At 49.3% G+C, this 15693-nt stretch overlaps 1 protein-coding gene across 3 annotated transcripts in view; it reads left to right on the top strand.

Annotated features, from left to right (window-relative positions):
• The window catches only part of TTC28 (tetratricopeptide repeat domain 28), a 127529-nt gene that overhangs the window by 89366 nt on the left and 22470 nt on the right, over positions 1–15693 (top strand). For all 3 annotated transcript variants that reach the window (XM_068412216.1, XM_068412215.1, XM_068412217.1), the window contains 7 exons: positions 2306–3647; positions 4033–4556; positions 6116–6225; positions 6535–6664; positions 7091–7309; positions 9340–9505; positions 13554–13694. In XM_068412216.1, coding sequence (XP_068268317.1) covers positions 2306–3647; positions 4033–4556; positions 6116–6225; positions 6535–6664; positions 7091–7309; positions 9340–9505; positions 13554–13694 — 2632 coding nt within the window. The remainder of the gene's footprint in view (positions 1–2305; positions 3648–4032; positions 4557–6115; positions 6226–6534; positions 6665–7090; positions 7310–9339; positions 9506–13553; positions 13695–15693) is intronic.

The raw sequence follows: 15693 nt of genomic DNA, 5'->3' as shown, positions 1-15693 counted from the left end.
ATAGTTTATTGCTGAACTTCATCACCCTGTTTGTGTTGCTCTGGTACACAAGGTTGTCCAATCCTTCCTCCATAATCATCCCATCCTTCTCTGTGTCAGCAGTGCTTCTTAACTGCATTTCATCGGTACATCTTGGGTAGCACTCGATTCCTTTGTGCTGAAGTTACCACTAAAAATTTTTAGTAAGGTATGTCCTCTTTTCTTCTTTCTAACTCTTAATTAAGAGGGATGTCATCAAAGAACAAGTTACATAGGCAGTCAGCTGAACTCAAATTTGCTTTTAACCTGTTTTCTGTCCTTGCTTTCCCTTCTGTGGTCACTTCAAGCTGAATGCTTTCCCACACCTGATTCCTTGGAGGAGGTGGAGAGTGGTGCATGTCTTGTCTCCGTGAGGAGTCTGTCTGTTTAGCAGTAAGAGATTAGGAAAAGCTTGCTCGTCCCCTCGTTCTGGAAACCTCTGGGTTTTCAGAGGTGGTTTTCAGTGAGCCGTGTGTTCAGCTTTCTCACCGCGGGGCCTGCTGCGTTGCGTCTCACTGGGCAGGGCCTGGCTGCCTGCGCTGGAGCCGAGGCACCCCGAGGTGCTGGCTGGCAGGGACACAGCGTTCGGGAGACAGGGCTGGGAGCGTGGGCTGCCTGGGGCAGCGCTGGTTCTGCCTGCTTCCAGCTCGGACATCTCTTGCTGTTTCCAGGGGAAAGATTTAGCTAATTCCATCTTTTTTAGTTTCTGAAGCAATGGGACGCTTTCACAGTAACTGTTTTTTGAAGTTTCTATATAACTTAGCTTTGTGTCCAGTCCAATTCCTCCCCGTGTAATTACTTTGTGTTTTTTCTGCAGAAATCGGTGGTCTTTCCCATGAGCGCTCTGCTGTGTGTGGCAGTGCGGCTGCCCACCGAGCCCCCGCACTGGACATGTCTCCAGGTGGGACGTGGAGGCCAAAACACTCACGTGGGGTCACTTAGCTTAGTTCGTCCCATCCTTGCTGCCACCACCTTCCCTCCTCATACCAGAGGGAAACACCAGCATGCATCAGCCAGAGATGCAGCAGCTAACGCAGATCAGTTACAGCCGCAGGCTCGCTGGAGCCGAAGAAGGATTTGGCCAGGAGCTGGACTACACCAGGAGCCAGTCCCTCCTGCCGTGAGCTCTAGCTTTGATCACGATTGCAGTGCAGGGGGAGAGAAACGAACTGTCAGCAGCAGCCAAGCATTTGCTGTTTTGATCCTGTTTTGTTCTGCTCATGTTTTCTAAATTGCCTTCTCCTGAAGGCTCATGTTAGTAGGAAAGTGAGCAGAATTTTTGGATGACTTGATTTGATAGAAATACAGGTAATCCAGCCAGAATGCTTCAGGCTGATGTCGTGGAACTTGGGTTTTCAATTCTACGTCAGTTTAAAAAATGGATCTGTGAGATCCACATTGCCTCAGGAAAGCAAATTTCAGCCCTCACGCTCCAGGCTCACTTGGAAAGCCTCTGTCTTCAGGTTTCGCTTTAAAAGTACAAAGCAAGAGGAGGCTCATGCACAGGGCCTGATCACAGCACTCCGCGCTTGCCGGTGACTGGGGCAGGCAGCTGCCTCCTGACCCTCCACGTCTCTTCCCCGTCAGCGTGTTGGTTGTGATATGGAGGTGGAAATTGGAAGCTGTTTTCTTTTAGGGGCAGGGAAAGACTTGAAGTTGTCTTCAGGTATCAAATAACTGTGATGAATCTGCAGGATCAAGTAACTGTTTGCATGGCCTCCTTCAGTGGCTCCTGGATCTCCAGGCCTGTTTATGAGTGTTTGCAAAGGAGCCGCATGCATTGTTAGCACAGAGTGTCACTGAAGCGTAAGTTGTGACATTAGCAGATTCAGAGCGCCCGTTCCTGTGTCTCATAACAAGTACAAGATGATTTGACTGAAATTGAAACACAAATGCAAGTGCTTTCTGGCTCAGTGTGTTGAGTATGAGCTCTGGAGTCACCAGGTATCACTGATGAAAAAAAAAGTAGCATAATTAAAAAAGAAAATGGGCATTTTATAAGGCCAAACTGTCCGGCTGTTGTGATTGTGCTTCACGTGTCAAGCCCCTTCTCCGGGCTTTGCCTGTCAGGAGCAGGGAAGCAGTTGACTTGGGAAGGGCTGTCCCACATCAGCTGTCAGGGTGCTGTGGGGAAGGGACGGGGTTGCCTGGTGTAGAGGGCCTGGAGAAAGGGCCAGGCCGTGAGCTGCCGAGGGCCGGGCTGCAGGAGCGTCCTGGCCTGGCGAGGTGTTGCAGAAGGGTTAGCACGGAGGGATGTTTTTGTTGATCCGTTTCTGTTATTTTTCAGGAATCATTCACCAGATGAAAGGCGACTATGACACTGCCCTGCGGCTGCATAAGACACACCTGTCCATCGCTCAGGAGCTAAGCGATTACGCGGCCCAGGGCCGGGCCTATGGCAACATGGGCAACGCTTATAATGCTCTCGGCATGTATGACCAGGCTGTCAAGTACCATCGTCAGGAGCTGCAGATTTCCATGGAAGTAAACGACCGTGCCTCTCAGGCATCTACACACGGGAACTTGGCCGTTGCCTATCAAGCGCTGGGTGCCCATGACCGTGCTCTGCAGCACTACCAAAATCATCTCAACATTGCCCGGGAGCTGCGAGACATCCAGAGTGAAGCACGGGCCCTCAGCAATTTGGGCAACTTCCACTGCTCACGAGGAGAGTACGTGCAGGCAGCCCCTTACTACGAGCAGTACCTGCGCTTGTCCCCAGAGCTGCAGGACATGGAAGGGGAGGGGAAAGTTTGCCATAACCTTGGCTATGCCCATTACTGCCTTGGGAACTACGAGGAAGCTGTTAAGTACTACGAGCAGGATCTTGCCTTAGCGAAGGATCTTCATGACAAGCTGAGCCAAGCCAAAGCCTATTGCAACCTGGGCCTGGCCTTCAAAGCCTTGATGGACTTCAGCAAAGCAGAGGAGTGTCAGAAGTACCTGTTGTCTCTGGCCCAGTCTCTGAACAATTCCCAGGCCAAATTCCGAGCTCTGGGGAACTTGGGGGATATTTTTGTCTGTAAAAAAGACGTAAATGGTGCAATAAAATTTTATGAACAGCAGCTGAGCTTGGCCCATCATGTTAAAGACAGGAGACTGGAAGCCAGTGCCTATGCAGCCTTGGGCTCTGCATACAGAATGATACAGAAGTGTGACAAGGCTTTAGGTTACCACACGCAGGAGCTGGAGGTGTACCAGGAGCTGGGAGATATGCCAGGTGAATGCAGAGCACATGGTCACCTTGCTGCAGTGTATATGTCACTTGGGAAGTACACCATGGCTTTCAAGTGTTATGAAGAACAGCTGGAGCTTGGGCAGAAGTTGAAGGACCCCAGCATAGAAGCCCAAGTCTATGGTAACATGGGCATTACCAAGATGAACATGAACGTCATGGAGGAAGCTATTGGCTACTTTGAACAGCAGCTGGCCATGCTGCAGCAGCTCAGTGGAAATGAATCCGTGTTAGATCGGGGCCGAGCATATGGGAACCTGGGAGATTGTTACGAGGCTCTGGGAGATTTTGAGGAAGCTATAAAGTATTATGAACAGTACCTGTCTGTGGCTCAGAGCTTGAATCGTATGCAAGATCAGGCAAAAGCCTACCGGGGCTTGGGCAATGGGCACAGGTAAGGAGCACTGCGTATGTGTTCTAATGGCAGACAGTGAAGTACAAGTGCAGGTGGATGCATTGTGTTACTGTGGGGTGTGTTTGTGTGGCTGTTGTACATGTGCACGGGGATGTGGCGTAGGAGCGAGTAACAGAGTCCTCTGGGTGCTGAGGAGTGTGCTACTGGCTCAAATAATGAAGCTCATGTTGCTCTGCCTTGAGAGGAAGAGAGGTTTATAGGGTGGCAGAAGAAGGAGGTTGATTGAGAGGTGCTGGGGATGTCTGCTGGGGGGAGCGTTTGTCTCTGCCTGAAAGGTTTGAGCTGGCCTCTAGAGGAAATGACCAAACATCTTCTTTCAAGAAAATACTGGCAAAATAAATGCTGCTGTTTTCTTCCTTTGCAGGGCTATGGGAAGTTTGCAGCAGGCTCTGGTGTGCTTTGAGAAGAGGCTTGTGGTGGCGCACGAGCTGGGGGAGGCATTTAACAAAGCGCAGGCTTACGGGGAGCTGGGGAGCCTGCACAGCCAGCTGGGCAACTACGAGCAAGCCATTTCTTGCCTGGAGCGCCAGCTGAACATTGCTCGAGAGATGAAGGACCGAGCTCTGGAGAGCGATGCTGCCTGCGGCCTTGGCGGGGTCTACCAGCAGATGGGGGAGTACGACACAGCCCTGCAGTATCACCAGCTGGACCTGCAGATTGCGGAGGAGACCAACAACCCCACCTGCCAAGGCCGGGCCTACGGGAACCTGGGCCTGACCTACGAGTCCTTGGGCACCTACGAGAGGGCGGTGGTTTATCAGGAGCAGCACCTCAGCATTGCAGCGCAAATGAACGACCTTGTAGCCAAAACGGTGTCTTACAGCAGTCTGGGGAGGACTCATCATGCCTTGCAGAACTACTCTCAGGCTGTGATGTACCTGCAGGAAGGTAAGAGGCTGAATTATGCAACACAGCGTGTGGTGGTAGGTGCGGGGATAGGAGGGAGGCCTGAAGGCATGGGGAGAAGCGAGGTACTGCGAGCGTGGCACTAAGAGGATGTGTTTGACAGGGACCTTTGATGCAAAAGCTGTTGCAGACATGCGTAGCTACTGTTGAGCATCTGTGTAAGTAGCTGTCCAGGCAGGCGGTTGTGGTCAGCACGCCCCACCAGTCAGCCTTCCTGGGGTCCTGCAGACAAAGCGTTGCAAAGCATGGTCTGCGCCTTCCTGGGGGTGTCTCAGCTAGCTCTGAGCTTGGATCCAGGCTGCACCTGGCAGAGTCTCCTTATAAAGCTCGTTTGTGCCTGGGCCTCGAGGTGTGAACCTTCTCCCTGAACAGCATTGCATGCCAGGAACGGGTTCTGGGAAAACCACATCAGGTCGTGATGGATCTCTCTGATCCTGAGAGCAGGTCTCAAGTTAGTGTGTGCCTTGCTGATAGCCACCTTGCGTTTCCTTCTGTGTACAGGTGGGAGTGAGACCAGGTGGGTGAGCATCCTCTAAGCTGTGAGTGAAAACAAGTTGTGTTTGGCAGGGAGGTGAGGGAGGTTCAGCCCTCAGTGTCCACAAGCCGTCTGCTGCTGCTGAGCGCTGGGGCCGGCGCTGGCTTGTGAGTTGTGCTGCTGCAAGGGATTCCAGCGTGTGAGCAGCATCTGTTGAAGGTGGTGGTGCTCTGATGGAGGAGATGAGCAGCGTAGCTGGAGTGTATGAAGCTGGAAGCCAAAGGATTAATTACATCAGTTAGTCTGGTTTTCCTGAAACTGACCTTGGCAGGATTCCAGCATGCTGAGGGAATTCAATTAAGTTGGAGGGGGAGAAATTAAACACAGCTCCTTCTCCTGGTGTGACACAGAATTCCTGAAAAGCCTGCAAATGCTGGCTGCTGCTGAGCTGCGTGGTCGTGGCCAGGGCCCCCGCTCCTAGTCCATGGGAAACCTGGGGTGCCTGAGAGGAGGCGTCCGTGTCGTCAGCAGGGCCCACGGAGGTGAGAGGTTTGGAGCGTGGTGGAAGGGGGCACGACACAGAAGGTGCTGCTGGAAGTGAAACGAGCTGCAGGTCCTTCACGCCAGGACCCTGCCCTCTGCTCTGCCTCAGTACATAAACCATGCGGAGCCTGCCAGAAGGCTGGGGAGAGCTGGTGGGAAACAAGCCAGTAGCGTGGCAAGAGGTGTCTTTCTGGCAGTGTTTGGCAGCTCAGTGTGATTTTGTTTGTCTGTGTGGCTTTTACGGTTTAAAAGTAGAACTGCCTGATAGGGGCTCCCTGTGTGTGTCTGTGGGGACTGCACCTTAACCTCACTCAGGGACGTCTTGGTCCGTGGAAATGTCTGTCTTGCTGAGGCACTTCTCACGCTGGTGCCGATTCGAGTGTCAGCAGCAGCTGCCCAGCGCTGGCGCTGCCCTGCTCGGCCTCCTGCCGCTGGAGCCGGGGAGGCCGGGCCCCCCTGAGCCGGACAGCCCCCCAAAGCCCCTACTCCCCTTTGGCCCTCCCTCACTCTGACTCCTTTGCAGGACTGAGGCTAGCAGAGCAGCTGGGACGCAGAGAGGATGAAGCCAAAATCCGCCACGACCTCGGCCTCTCCCTGTGGGCAAGTGGGAACCTGGAGGAGTCTCAGCACCAGGTACACCGTGGTCTGTCCCATGCTGGAGGGCTTGTGTCCCCCGAGCCCTTTGGGTTGTTCCTGTCCTCAGGGGAGGCAATGCCTGGTGCATCCTGGGGAGGGTGTGTAATGCAGTGAGCTGACTCAGGCCCACGTGCCTTCCTGCTCCATCCGAAGCCGTCTCCCCTCTGCCAGGGATGCTGCCACCAGGGGCTGGCTGAGGCAGAGCTCCCCTGCTGAGGGTACATCGGCCCTGGATCCTCCAGCTCTCCCAGGCAGTGCTTCGTGCTGTGTCTGTAAGGAAGTCACCGTGGCTGTTTTCCCTCCCAGCTGTACCGGGCCTCGGCACTGTTTGAAACCATCCGACATGAGGTGCAGCTCAGCACAGATTACAAGCTGTCTCTCTTCGACCTGCAGACATCCTCCTATCAGGCCCTGCAGCGAGTACTTGTCAGTCTCGGTAAGAGATGCCATCATATGCTGAGTCTGAACTCAAAGCTCGTGCCAAGAGTTCAGCTGAAGTTGTGGGGAGGCAGTTCATGACACATCCTTCACTCATCTGTCCAACGCAGCACAGTGTTTCTTTGCCAGGACAGAAATAAGGGTCTCCTGCTTTGGGTTTCAGGCACCTTTGGATCTTCGTTCTTGCTTCCTCCATTCATTTGCCTTTCTGTGGCTCATTTTCCCGTGTCTCGTGTCATTGCCTGCAGCCAAGATGATCTGTGGAACTGTATTCCAGTGCAGAGACTACTCTTACAGAAATAAGTGCTGTGACCCTGCCTCCCCAGGTTTTAGTTCGGGTTGGGATAGCAGCTGTCCCTGTTCCTGCACGTTGCGCTGCAGACCACATTGGTGTCAGATCTGAGGGACGGCTTTGTCTTTTCAGGTCACCATGATGAAGCTTTGGCAGTAGCAGAGAGAGGACGAACGAGGGCATTTGCTGACCTGCTCGTGGAACGCCAGACTGGGCAGCAGGACTCTGATCCCTATTCTCCAGTGACCATTGACCAGGTCCTGGAGATAGTGAACGGCCAGAGGGGACTTGTTCTCTACTACTCACTGGCTGCAGGTTATCTGTACAGCTGGCTGCTGGCTCCTGGGGCAGGTGAGGTCCTTTGTGGAGATGAGAGCCTGTGAACAAGCCTTACAAAGGGAGAATTGTACCTTTTGTAGCTAGGAATGAATCTGGGACCAGAGTGAACTTGCGAGGGAATCCTTTCCATCTAGTTCCTTAGAGGTGAACAGACTGAAAACTGTGGCATAGCCACAGCAGTAATGACACAGAAGTGCTTATTCAGGGCTTTGATGTTCACCTGGAGATGGAAATGTTTCACGTGTTTAATATTTCCATTTTTCAACCTCCAATCTGTGTGTATTTCCCACAGGGCAGAGCAGAGCAGTAATGAGATTCCAAGTATGTTGGCTCTGTCAGAATCTTCTATGCACAAGAATCCCTACTTTAATTATATTTCTGTGCTTTATCCTTCCAAAAGCTTTTGACATTTATTCACTGAAGTGGATTGCAGAAAACAGAAGGGCGTCCCCGCTTCCTGATATGCCATTGAACTGCCTGATCCTCTGAATTCTCCTCATATGAATGTGGAAACACTTATCACAGAGGAGCAAGGAGGATTAATTTGAAGAGGATTGCTTTTTGCAGACAGCTGTTGTTCATTATCTAATAAAGCGATGACTGTAAATTTTCATGAGTTCTTTCTGGATATAATTTAATAATTGCAGCCTTTCACCATGACAAAGCTAAAGAGATAAAAAGCACTATTTAGATTGCAGCAAAAATACTTCAGGAAGGGAAGCAAACATTCACACGTGCCTGACTTCAGGTGGGATGACAGTGGTTGGAGGATCTGGTTTTCAGGGGCATTTTGCAGTGTTGCATGTATAAGCGTAAGATGGTGGTGTCCTGCTGTGCCTCCAGTCACTAATTCGCTCTTCAGGCCTGTAGTTTGCACAGTAAAATGCCAGTAGTTCTATACTATTAATATCAAGCTGAGCTTACTAAAATTATACGGATCAGAAGCGTAGGGTTTGCCCCTAGGCTTCATGACCAGTCTCCTCCCTGCCCAGACTGGCTCTTGTAGAAAAGCAGTTGCACTCTTCAAGTACGTGGGTTTGTGACTGCCTCCTCCAGAGCACTGTCAGGTGTTGGGAAGGAGAGCGACTGTGGTGCTTCCACTTGAGCAGCTTTGCTGGGGAGCTCTTCAGTAGTGACTCCAGCCCAGCCACAGTGGCCTCCTCTTGTTTCGTTAGTGCTGGCAGAGGGAAGAGCTTCAGTGGCAGCCCAGGATCCTCGTTATCCCACTGAGATGGTACCCTGAGAGCCCCTCGCTGATTCTATATTTGCTGCTGTTGCTTCAGAAGGAATTGCTTTATTCCTTCACTCTTCTTAACTGGTTTAATAATTTATGCTGTCAAGGCAGAGCATCCAGAGCAGCGTTTTACTGTTGATTACAGGCTGTAGAATTAATTACATCAGGAAGGATATGCCAGTCTGAGGTTTTTATCTGCAGTAATAGTTGAATTCTGAACAAAACAGTGAGTGTCCTTTGTCTGGTTTACCCATTGTGAAATGCTATCTTTTAATATTTTACTATGCATTAATCCATCTTTTTCTTTCTTTGTATATAGTCTATTTTCATGCATATGGGTGAAATGAAAAATCTTTGGGTGATGTGAGGAGGTTCTGCTGTAGTAATAACACTTTTGTTCAGCATTTGAGCCTTGTTTGTTCAATTTATGTGATCAGAGGCTATTAATAGGTATTTTTCATGTGCGTCTATTGAAACGCAAATTACTCTGGTAGATGTTTGTATGTAAGATCTGTTTTATAATTTATATGAGACTGCTGCAATAGCAAATGCGTTCTGAGCATCTCATAAAAGCACTGCTCTGCCTTTGTGCCTTTGAGCCATCATCTGCAAAGTACAAAACCAGATTTTCAGAGCAAGGCTGTAATGCAGGATGCTGGCAAAGCCCTCTGGAGACATGGCACGGAGCGCTTTGCCCCAGTTGTACTGGAAATGCCAAATGCTGGGGGCTGTCCCACCTTCCTAGACAGTTGCTGGCAGCACTCTTCCTGCCCTGCAGAAATAACCTCGTGATTCTGGTGCCTTGCAGGAATTCTGAAATTTCATGAGTATTATCTGGGTGACAGCCTGACAGAAAACACTGGGGAATTCCATGAAGCCAACAGCGTGACCCTGCAAACAACGACGAACTCTGCGCTGGAGCAGTACATCTCAAGTGTGCGGGAGGCTCTGGGAGTGGATTCCTACTACACGCGGTGAGTTGGGGAGGGGGGTCTGGCATCCTGCTGCCCACTCTCCCAGCGATTTATACCAGTCTGGGATGAGCTAATCGGCCGACAAGTCTGAGAGCTGAGAGTCAGAGTAGGGGCAAATTTTCATTGCCACGACAGAAAAAAATGCTTTATTTTTGTATCCACGGCTGTTTTTCTGCCAAGTAACTCTATATGCACGTGCAAATAAGGTTTGAAGCCATAGGCTGGGTAATAAAGCTATAGATTTGATGAGGAGGCAGAACCCATGTCTGACTGTATGTGGGCAGATTCCATCCTACTTAGTTTCCAGTGTAATTAATTCCCTTTCAAAGGTTTGCTTATGAAAAACTGCAAATACCATAGGAATTCCACCCCCCTCCAAATATGTTCCCTTGTGGCTATAGCTGAGTAAATAATTTACAGTGAATTAATCTGTCTGATGAATTTCAGCAGAGAGAGAGGAATCTTACTCCAATCCATTACTCAGATATGTCCCACAACTGTTTCCTCGTTTTTTTTATCCTATTAATTTATCACAGGGCAGGCTTTTTTGCTTATTTATACTCAATCTCATGATCTCTCGTGGTATTTGGTTTTATTTATTGATTGGATGAGTACAAATATAGTTTCTACACTGATATTTATTGACCTGGCCAGGTTGCAAAGAAGGAGGAAAGTAAACCTCTTCTCAAACCAGAAGAACCTAAAATGAGCCATGCATTGGTCTCCCAGACAAGAGAGAAAAGTTAATAAGAAAGAGGCAAAAGAGGTGTCTGAGTTGAGATGAACAATGTGTATCTAGAAAAAAACTTCTCTGCTTCACTGACCTGGTCTCCAAGGAGGGAAGTGATGTCAGAGTGATCCGTGTGGTTTTGCAGCTAGGAGATAGATAATGGCATGGAGCCTGAGATTTAATTTTTCTCCTGGGGGCTTTTGTTCCTGCACAATGATTTTCTTTTCCTTTCTGGTTGTTCTACTGCTATCTATAAACACTTTTGTAACCACAACACTGATTATCTGTAAGTGATGATGGAAGATACAAACGACTTGAAAAATCTATGCTACTATTCTGAAAACTTCTGGTGAACGTGGTGTTTGATCCTGTTTATCTGAGCACGACGTTGGAGTCTGGAAGCTACTTCGGAGGGTCACTGAGCCCTTAGTATTGCCATTGAGGGAGGACGAGCTGTAGTCATCCAGTGAGATGGGGGATCCGGGGGTGCAGTTGGCTCATGCAGACCTTGTAAGTGTTACTGAAATACTGGCAGTGTCTGTTACAGATATTGAGCGTGAACAGGTGAGTTGCTGCTGTTGGTAGCCTAAATGGTGGATCTGGCACAGCAAGCCTACAGTCAGCAATCAGGTTGGACTTATATTAGGGCTTGCGTTTTGTCCTGAACTCAGTCTGAGCTTGCCATTTTGTGAAATTACGCACCAGTCTCACAGGGCATTGGCAGGATTGCATCTACTGAGCGCCGTAAAAAACACGTGCTGCTGAGGTTGGGTGTGTGCTTAACTCATAACGTTGAGACAGTTGGAAACCAGAAGTGGTGACAACTGACTCATCTCCAGTGATTCCCACATCTGTGTGTATTGGATTTACAGTCATGCCTCATTTGGAGGCACTTTGGGTTTGTACTTTGAAAAGATGCACAACCTTTTATGACTGTACAGGTGGCTTTCCAAAGGGAAGCAAATATTTTTTTTTATAGCTGATTGGATTATTCATTTCACTGTGAGCGGTAACAAACTGCTTGTTAGTCTAGGGTTTTTAATTAAATACTCTGAGAAAGAGCAAAGCGTCCTTCAGCCAGCTGAGTCCTTGAAACATAAGGGAACAGACATACACAGGGAAGTCGCTTCCTTCATATTAAAGCCCTGAGAAGCTACAAGCATGTAGCTAACTTGCAAATGGTACATTTAAGAAATGGCCTGTCTTTGGTGGTGGTCGTGTCTAGGGGTTTTGGGTTCTTACATAAAATCTGTTCTGAGACTTTGCTTCTGTTAGCTTCAGTCACACCTTCCGAGTTACGTGTTTCAAGTCTTGCTTGAAAGAGTTGCATGATTCCCATTAAGGGAAATGTCAAAAGTTACTCCCTCCACCCTTCACGTTCACTGGGTTTTGCAGATGTGTTCTGGATGTTGATGCTTCGTGTCGTTTTGTCTTGTATGTGCATGTGGACCGTGAGCTCTCTGTTCTTTCTGGGAGAATGGAGTTGCTCCCTCCAAGGTGTAAATACTGACAGGAAGGACAAGAGGGGGAAAAAACAGACTGAATTGGTTCCACCTACCCTTCTCTTAAAGCGTCAGGGTTGCATGATTCAGAAGATCACATCTATCTCCACATGTTGATGGTTGAATCTTACTCTCTAGGTAGGCGTATACACAACCAAAATCTGCAGTTATGCCTCGTGTAACAGGTTTGCAGATACTATTTTCGGTTCCATTAACCATTTGTCACCACAGATTCATTCACAGAGTCCTTCAGTCTTTAGGTTCTGGGATGAGTTTAATTTACTGTGATGTCAGCTTCCTCCTCTCTTCGTAGTGATGGTAGCGGTATGTTTTTGGTTAAGGATTCTGGGTTTAATGCTTGTCTCTGAGATCATTGGGCTGGTGTGGTATGATCACAGACAGAAGCTCTTTCCCCACTTCAAAATCACACTCAGGGAATTAAACAGATCTTGTCTGTTCCATGTGGGTGAACGTCGTGTTCTGCTTGGAAACTCTTTCCACACATGGGTCAGGTGCTTCCCTCCAGCACTGCTGACTGCCACCACGCTCCAGCACACCAGACCCCCAGGAGAAGCTGTCATCTGCGGTCCCTGGAACCTGTTCTCTGCCTGCCAGCAAAGAACAGAGGGATTTGAATATGAGTAGCATACATGTGAAAACTTTTGTTTGACTCTGACTGCTCAGTTCACAGCTTGCTTAAGTGCACTGTAGTTGTGTGCTGTTGTGTTCAGATTTAAGTGCCGTTGCCTTCCATAATGCTGTAAGCATGTTTATAGGTACTGTTGCATCTCTGGAGGTGCACATCTTCCCATTTTCTGCTCCTGGAGAGGAAAGGATGCTGTCATGGGATGTGTCGTCAGGATTTTGCTGGGGTGGTGTTCAGTTCCACACTGCAGCCTTTGCTTTCTGCTAGAAATAATTCCTTTCAGCTGGTCTAGTTAAGCTGACAAACAACGGGTACTTGCAAAAAAATAAAGCGTGAGAGACTTTAAAGTCTGCTTGAACTTGTGTTGGGACAGACTCTTTTCTCTTTAGGGAGGGCATGTGGCCTGCTCTCTTGGGTTCATGAACTCAAGATTATTGCCTCTTCAAGGAGCTCCAAATACTCATTGTGAGTGTTACTCAAAACTGTGCCAGGACTCAAAACAGAGCATGCCTGCAGCTGGAGGAACAACATGCAGGGGGCAGCTGTTGACAACCTTGTCGTGTCCCTTTTTTTTTCCTCCCTCTCCCCCGCCCTGCTCTTGGCTGTTGGAAAATTGAGAAATTTTGGGCTCTATTTCTCTCTATTGCTGCTGTCCTAGTGGCGTTGATAGAGTAATTTTTTTTCTCTGTGCTTTCCCTGTTTGTATAACAGGAGCAGCAGCACAGCTCCCTTCTTTGTGTTGTGCTTTGCCAGTGAAGGAAGCATACAGAGCTGGGAGTTATTGTGGAAATCCGAAAAGGATGCACTAGCACGTGTTCTTAGGCAAATCAAGGGCTGAGTTGGTGTTTCCTGCAGACCTCAGCTCTTCTGTGTTGTGCTACAGCTTCAAAAGTCCCTGACTGCAGTGCATGGGAATTTGGGTCCTGTATTTCCATCAGCATGTGCCACTCTAAACCTTGAAGAATGCCTAGGAGAAGAGGAGGGAATGGGGTTGTTACTCTCTTGTATGCCTAACAGGAGGAGGTGATGCAATCCAGGGAAAATTTTACTTTAGCATTTGGTTGAGGTTGTGTCTGAAAAACATTTCTCTCAGACTGGCTGAGCATTTGCCACAAAGCTGTTGCTCTGTCTTGCATCAACGACTCCTTCACCCTGCTGTTCCCCCTGCAGAGCCTGTGCCAGTAGCGAGACTGAGAGTGAAGCTGGGGATATCATGGACCAACAGTTTGAGGAGATGAATAACAAGCTGAACTCCATGACTGATCCAACTGGCTTCCTGAGGATGGTCAGCAGGAACAACCTCTTGAACAGGTGAGAATACAGCACTGCACTGTGGGGAGCAGCAAGCAGAATGAGACGTCTTGGTGATGGGCTTCTCTCTAAATTGCAAGTTTAGGGTGCAGCCGATGCCAGTGCTCGTGGTCTCCCTGTTGCCCTGAGTAGTGGGGGCACAGAGCAGCAAACTCTACTGTCCTTCACGGTTGCAGTAACCATCCATTCTTCACAGCATGGAGGTATAGGGATCATTAAGCATCTCTCTTAGGAATAAGGTCCATATGTTAGGACTGTGCATCACTCTCCCCTTCTGAGCAGAGGGGCGCAGAGGCATTTCCCTTCTGTCCTTTTCTTTTGTGTTCATGTGGTACAGTGAGAATTTCTCCCTCCCTCAGGAAAGCTCTGCATCTTGCTCCTGACGGAGTGTTGCATGTGCATCCAGCCTGGGAGCTTCGAGTGCCTGGTGGCCTTCCACAGATGGGGGGCCTGTTGGGGGTTGGTTTTGTTCTGCAGGCTCAAGTGTTGGATGCAAGGGACAGAGAAGCCCTGCCAGGTCCTGGAAGGGCATGGGGTCCTATTGCTTCCTTCTTTAGAAATAGAAATTTTCAGTAGGAAGGAGGCAGGACAAGGACTGAAAGCATCATTATGCCTCTTGATGGGAGGGAGGACCCCGGGCACAGGCAGAGACCTAGATAGGGCTATGTATTTCACTTAAGAACTCGGTAGCTTGGTTTGGGGGATGGAGGGGGTGGCATCTTCATTGTGTTTCTAGGTGACTTTGATAGCTTAAGGTGACAGCCAGCAAGGGCTTGTCAGCAGTTGTGAACTGATAACTCTGTCCTGAGGGGCAGCCGTTTCGAATTTGCTCTTTTCCTGGCCAAGCGCTGTTCTGACTATCTGAGCAATTGCAGGGGATCTCTGTTCTGTCCCTGCTGTGAGGTGTGGAGCTTGGAGCTCTCTGCTACACACTTACTATGGAAATACTTGTTTCTGTTGATCTTAACTGTTGTACTAATTAGCGGGAAGATGCTGCATTTCCAGAGTTGCAGGGCTGTGCGCTAGCAGCACAGTCTCCGCTCATTTTCTGCCTCTTACAACTTGATCAGGTCCGAGTCTTTCGCATTACTGTGCTGATTAGGGCAAGCGTTCGAAATGAAAATTGAAGACAGAATTTTTCCAGTGTTACCACTCCCCCAGTGGAGAGGGGCTGCGTGATGCAACCCAGGGTTTCTGGCTAGATCTGTGCTGCAGCCTGGATTGTGAGCGCAGGATACCCCAGGCCATTCTCAGCTGGAAAAGAAAATGTGATCAGCCTGCAGTGTTGTGAGCCATCGCTGGAGCCTGTGAGCTGAAACAGCATCCGCATGAAACTGAGCGCTGCCTGCTGGCACCAACAACTGGCCTGTTTTTCTTTCCAGAATCCACATGTGTATCTGTTCAAGCTGCTGCATTGATGGTGAACTATGAGTACTTGCTAGTTCGGGATCAAACAGGCAGATCCCCAGGGTTACTGAGATGTTTTTCTAGTTCATCAGGCTTAGAAGGACAGGGGAATGCCCCTAGGATTACAGGGGAAAAATATGATCCGATTCTGCTCCAGGGAATGCTGATCCTCAGGAACGCTGCAGAGGCCAACTGTGCAGCATCTGTGTCCTTCTGCTCCATAGGAGCCAAGTGCATGACCTTGAACCCACATCCAGGAGCTTACCTCAGGTGCCTTCTCAGGTAACTAGTTTGCAGCTTTTAGGAGAAGCTCAGGGGTGGGGCAACGTGGGCACTTAATTAAAAGCACCCTCACAAGAGCATCAGGAGGAGCACTAGAAGCAGCGAAGTCTTTGATGTTCTCACCACGAGCACTGAGGTGAAGAGAATGAGAAGACACTGCTGTATGGCCTGCCTGCCCACCTTTTACCTGCGGATGGGGCATACCAGGGGCTCTAGTGGCAGAACTAATGCTGCCACATCTGTTTTGCACCTGGCTTGTTGAGCCCTGGATTCAGAGTAGATGCTGTGGTCCTGCCCAAGCCTTTGAATA

This window comes from Nyctibius grandis, chromosome 14 (genome assembly GCF_013368605.1).
Source record: "Nyctibius grandis isolate bNycGra1 chromosome 14, bNycGra1.pri, whole genome shotgun sequence".
Lineage (NCBI taxonomy): Eukaryota > Metazoa > Chordata > Aves > Nyctibiiformes > Nyctibiidae > Nyctibius > Nyctibius grandis.
This window is presented reverse-complemented; position numbering and strand designations above follow the sequence as displayed.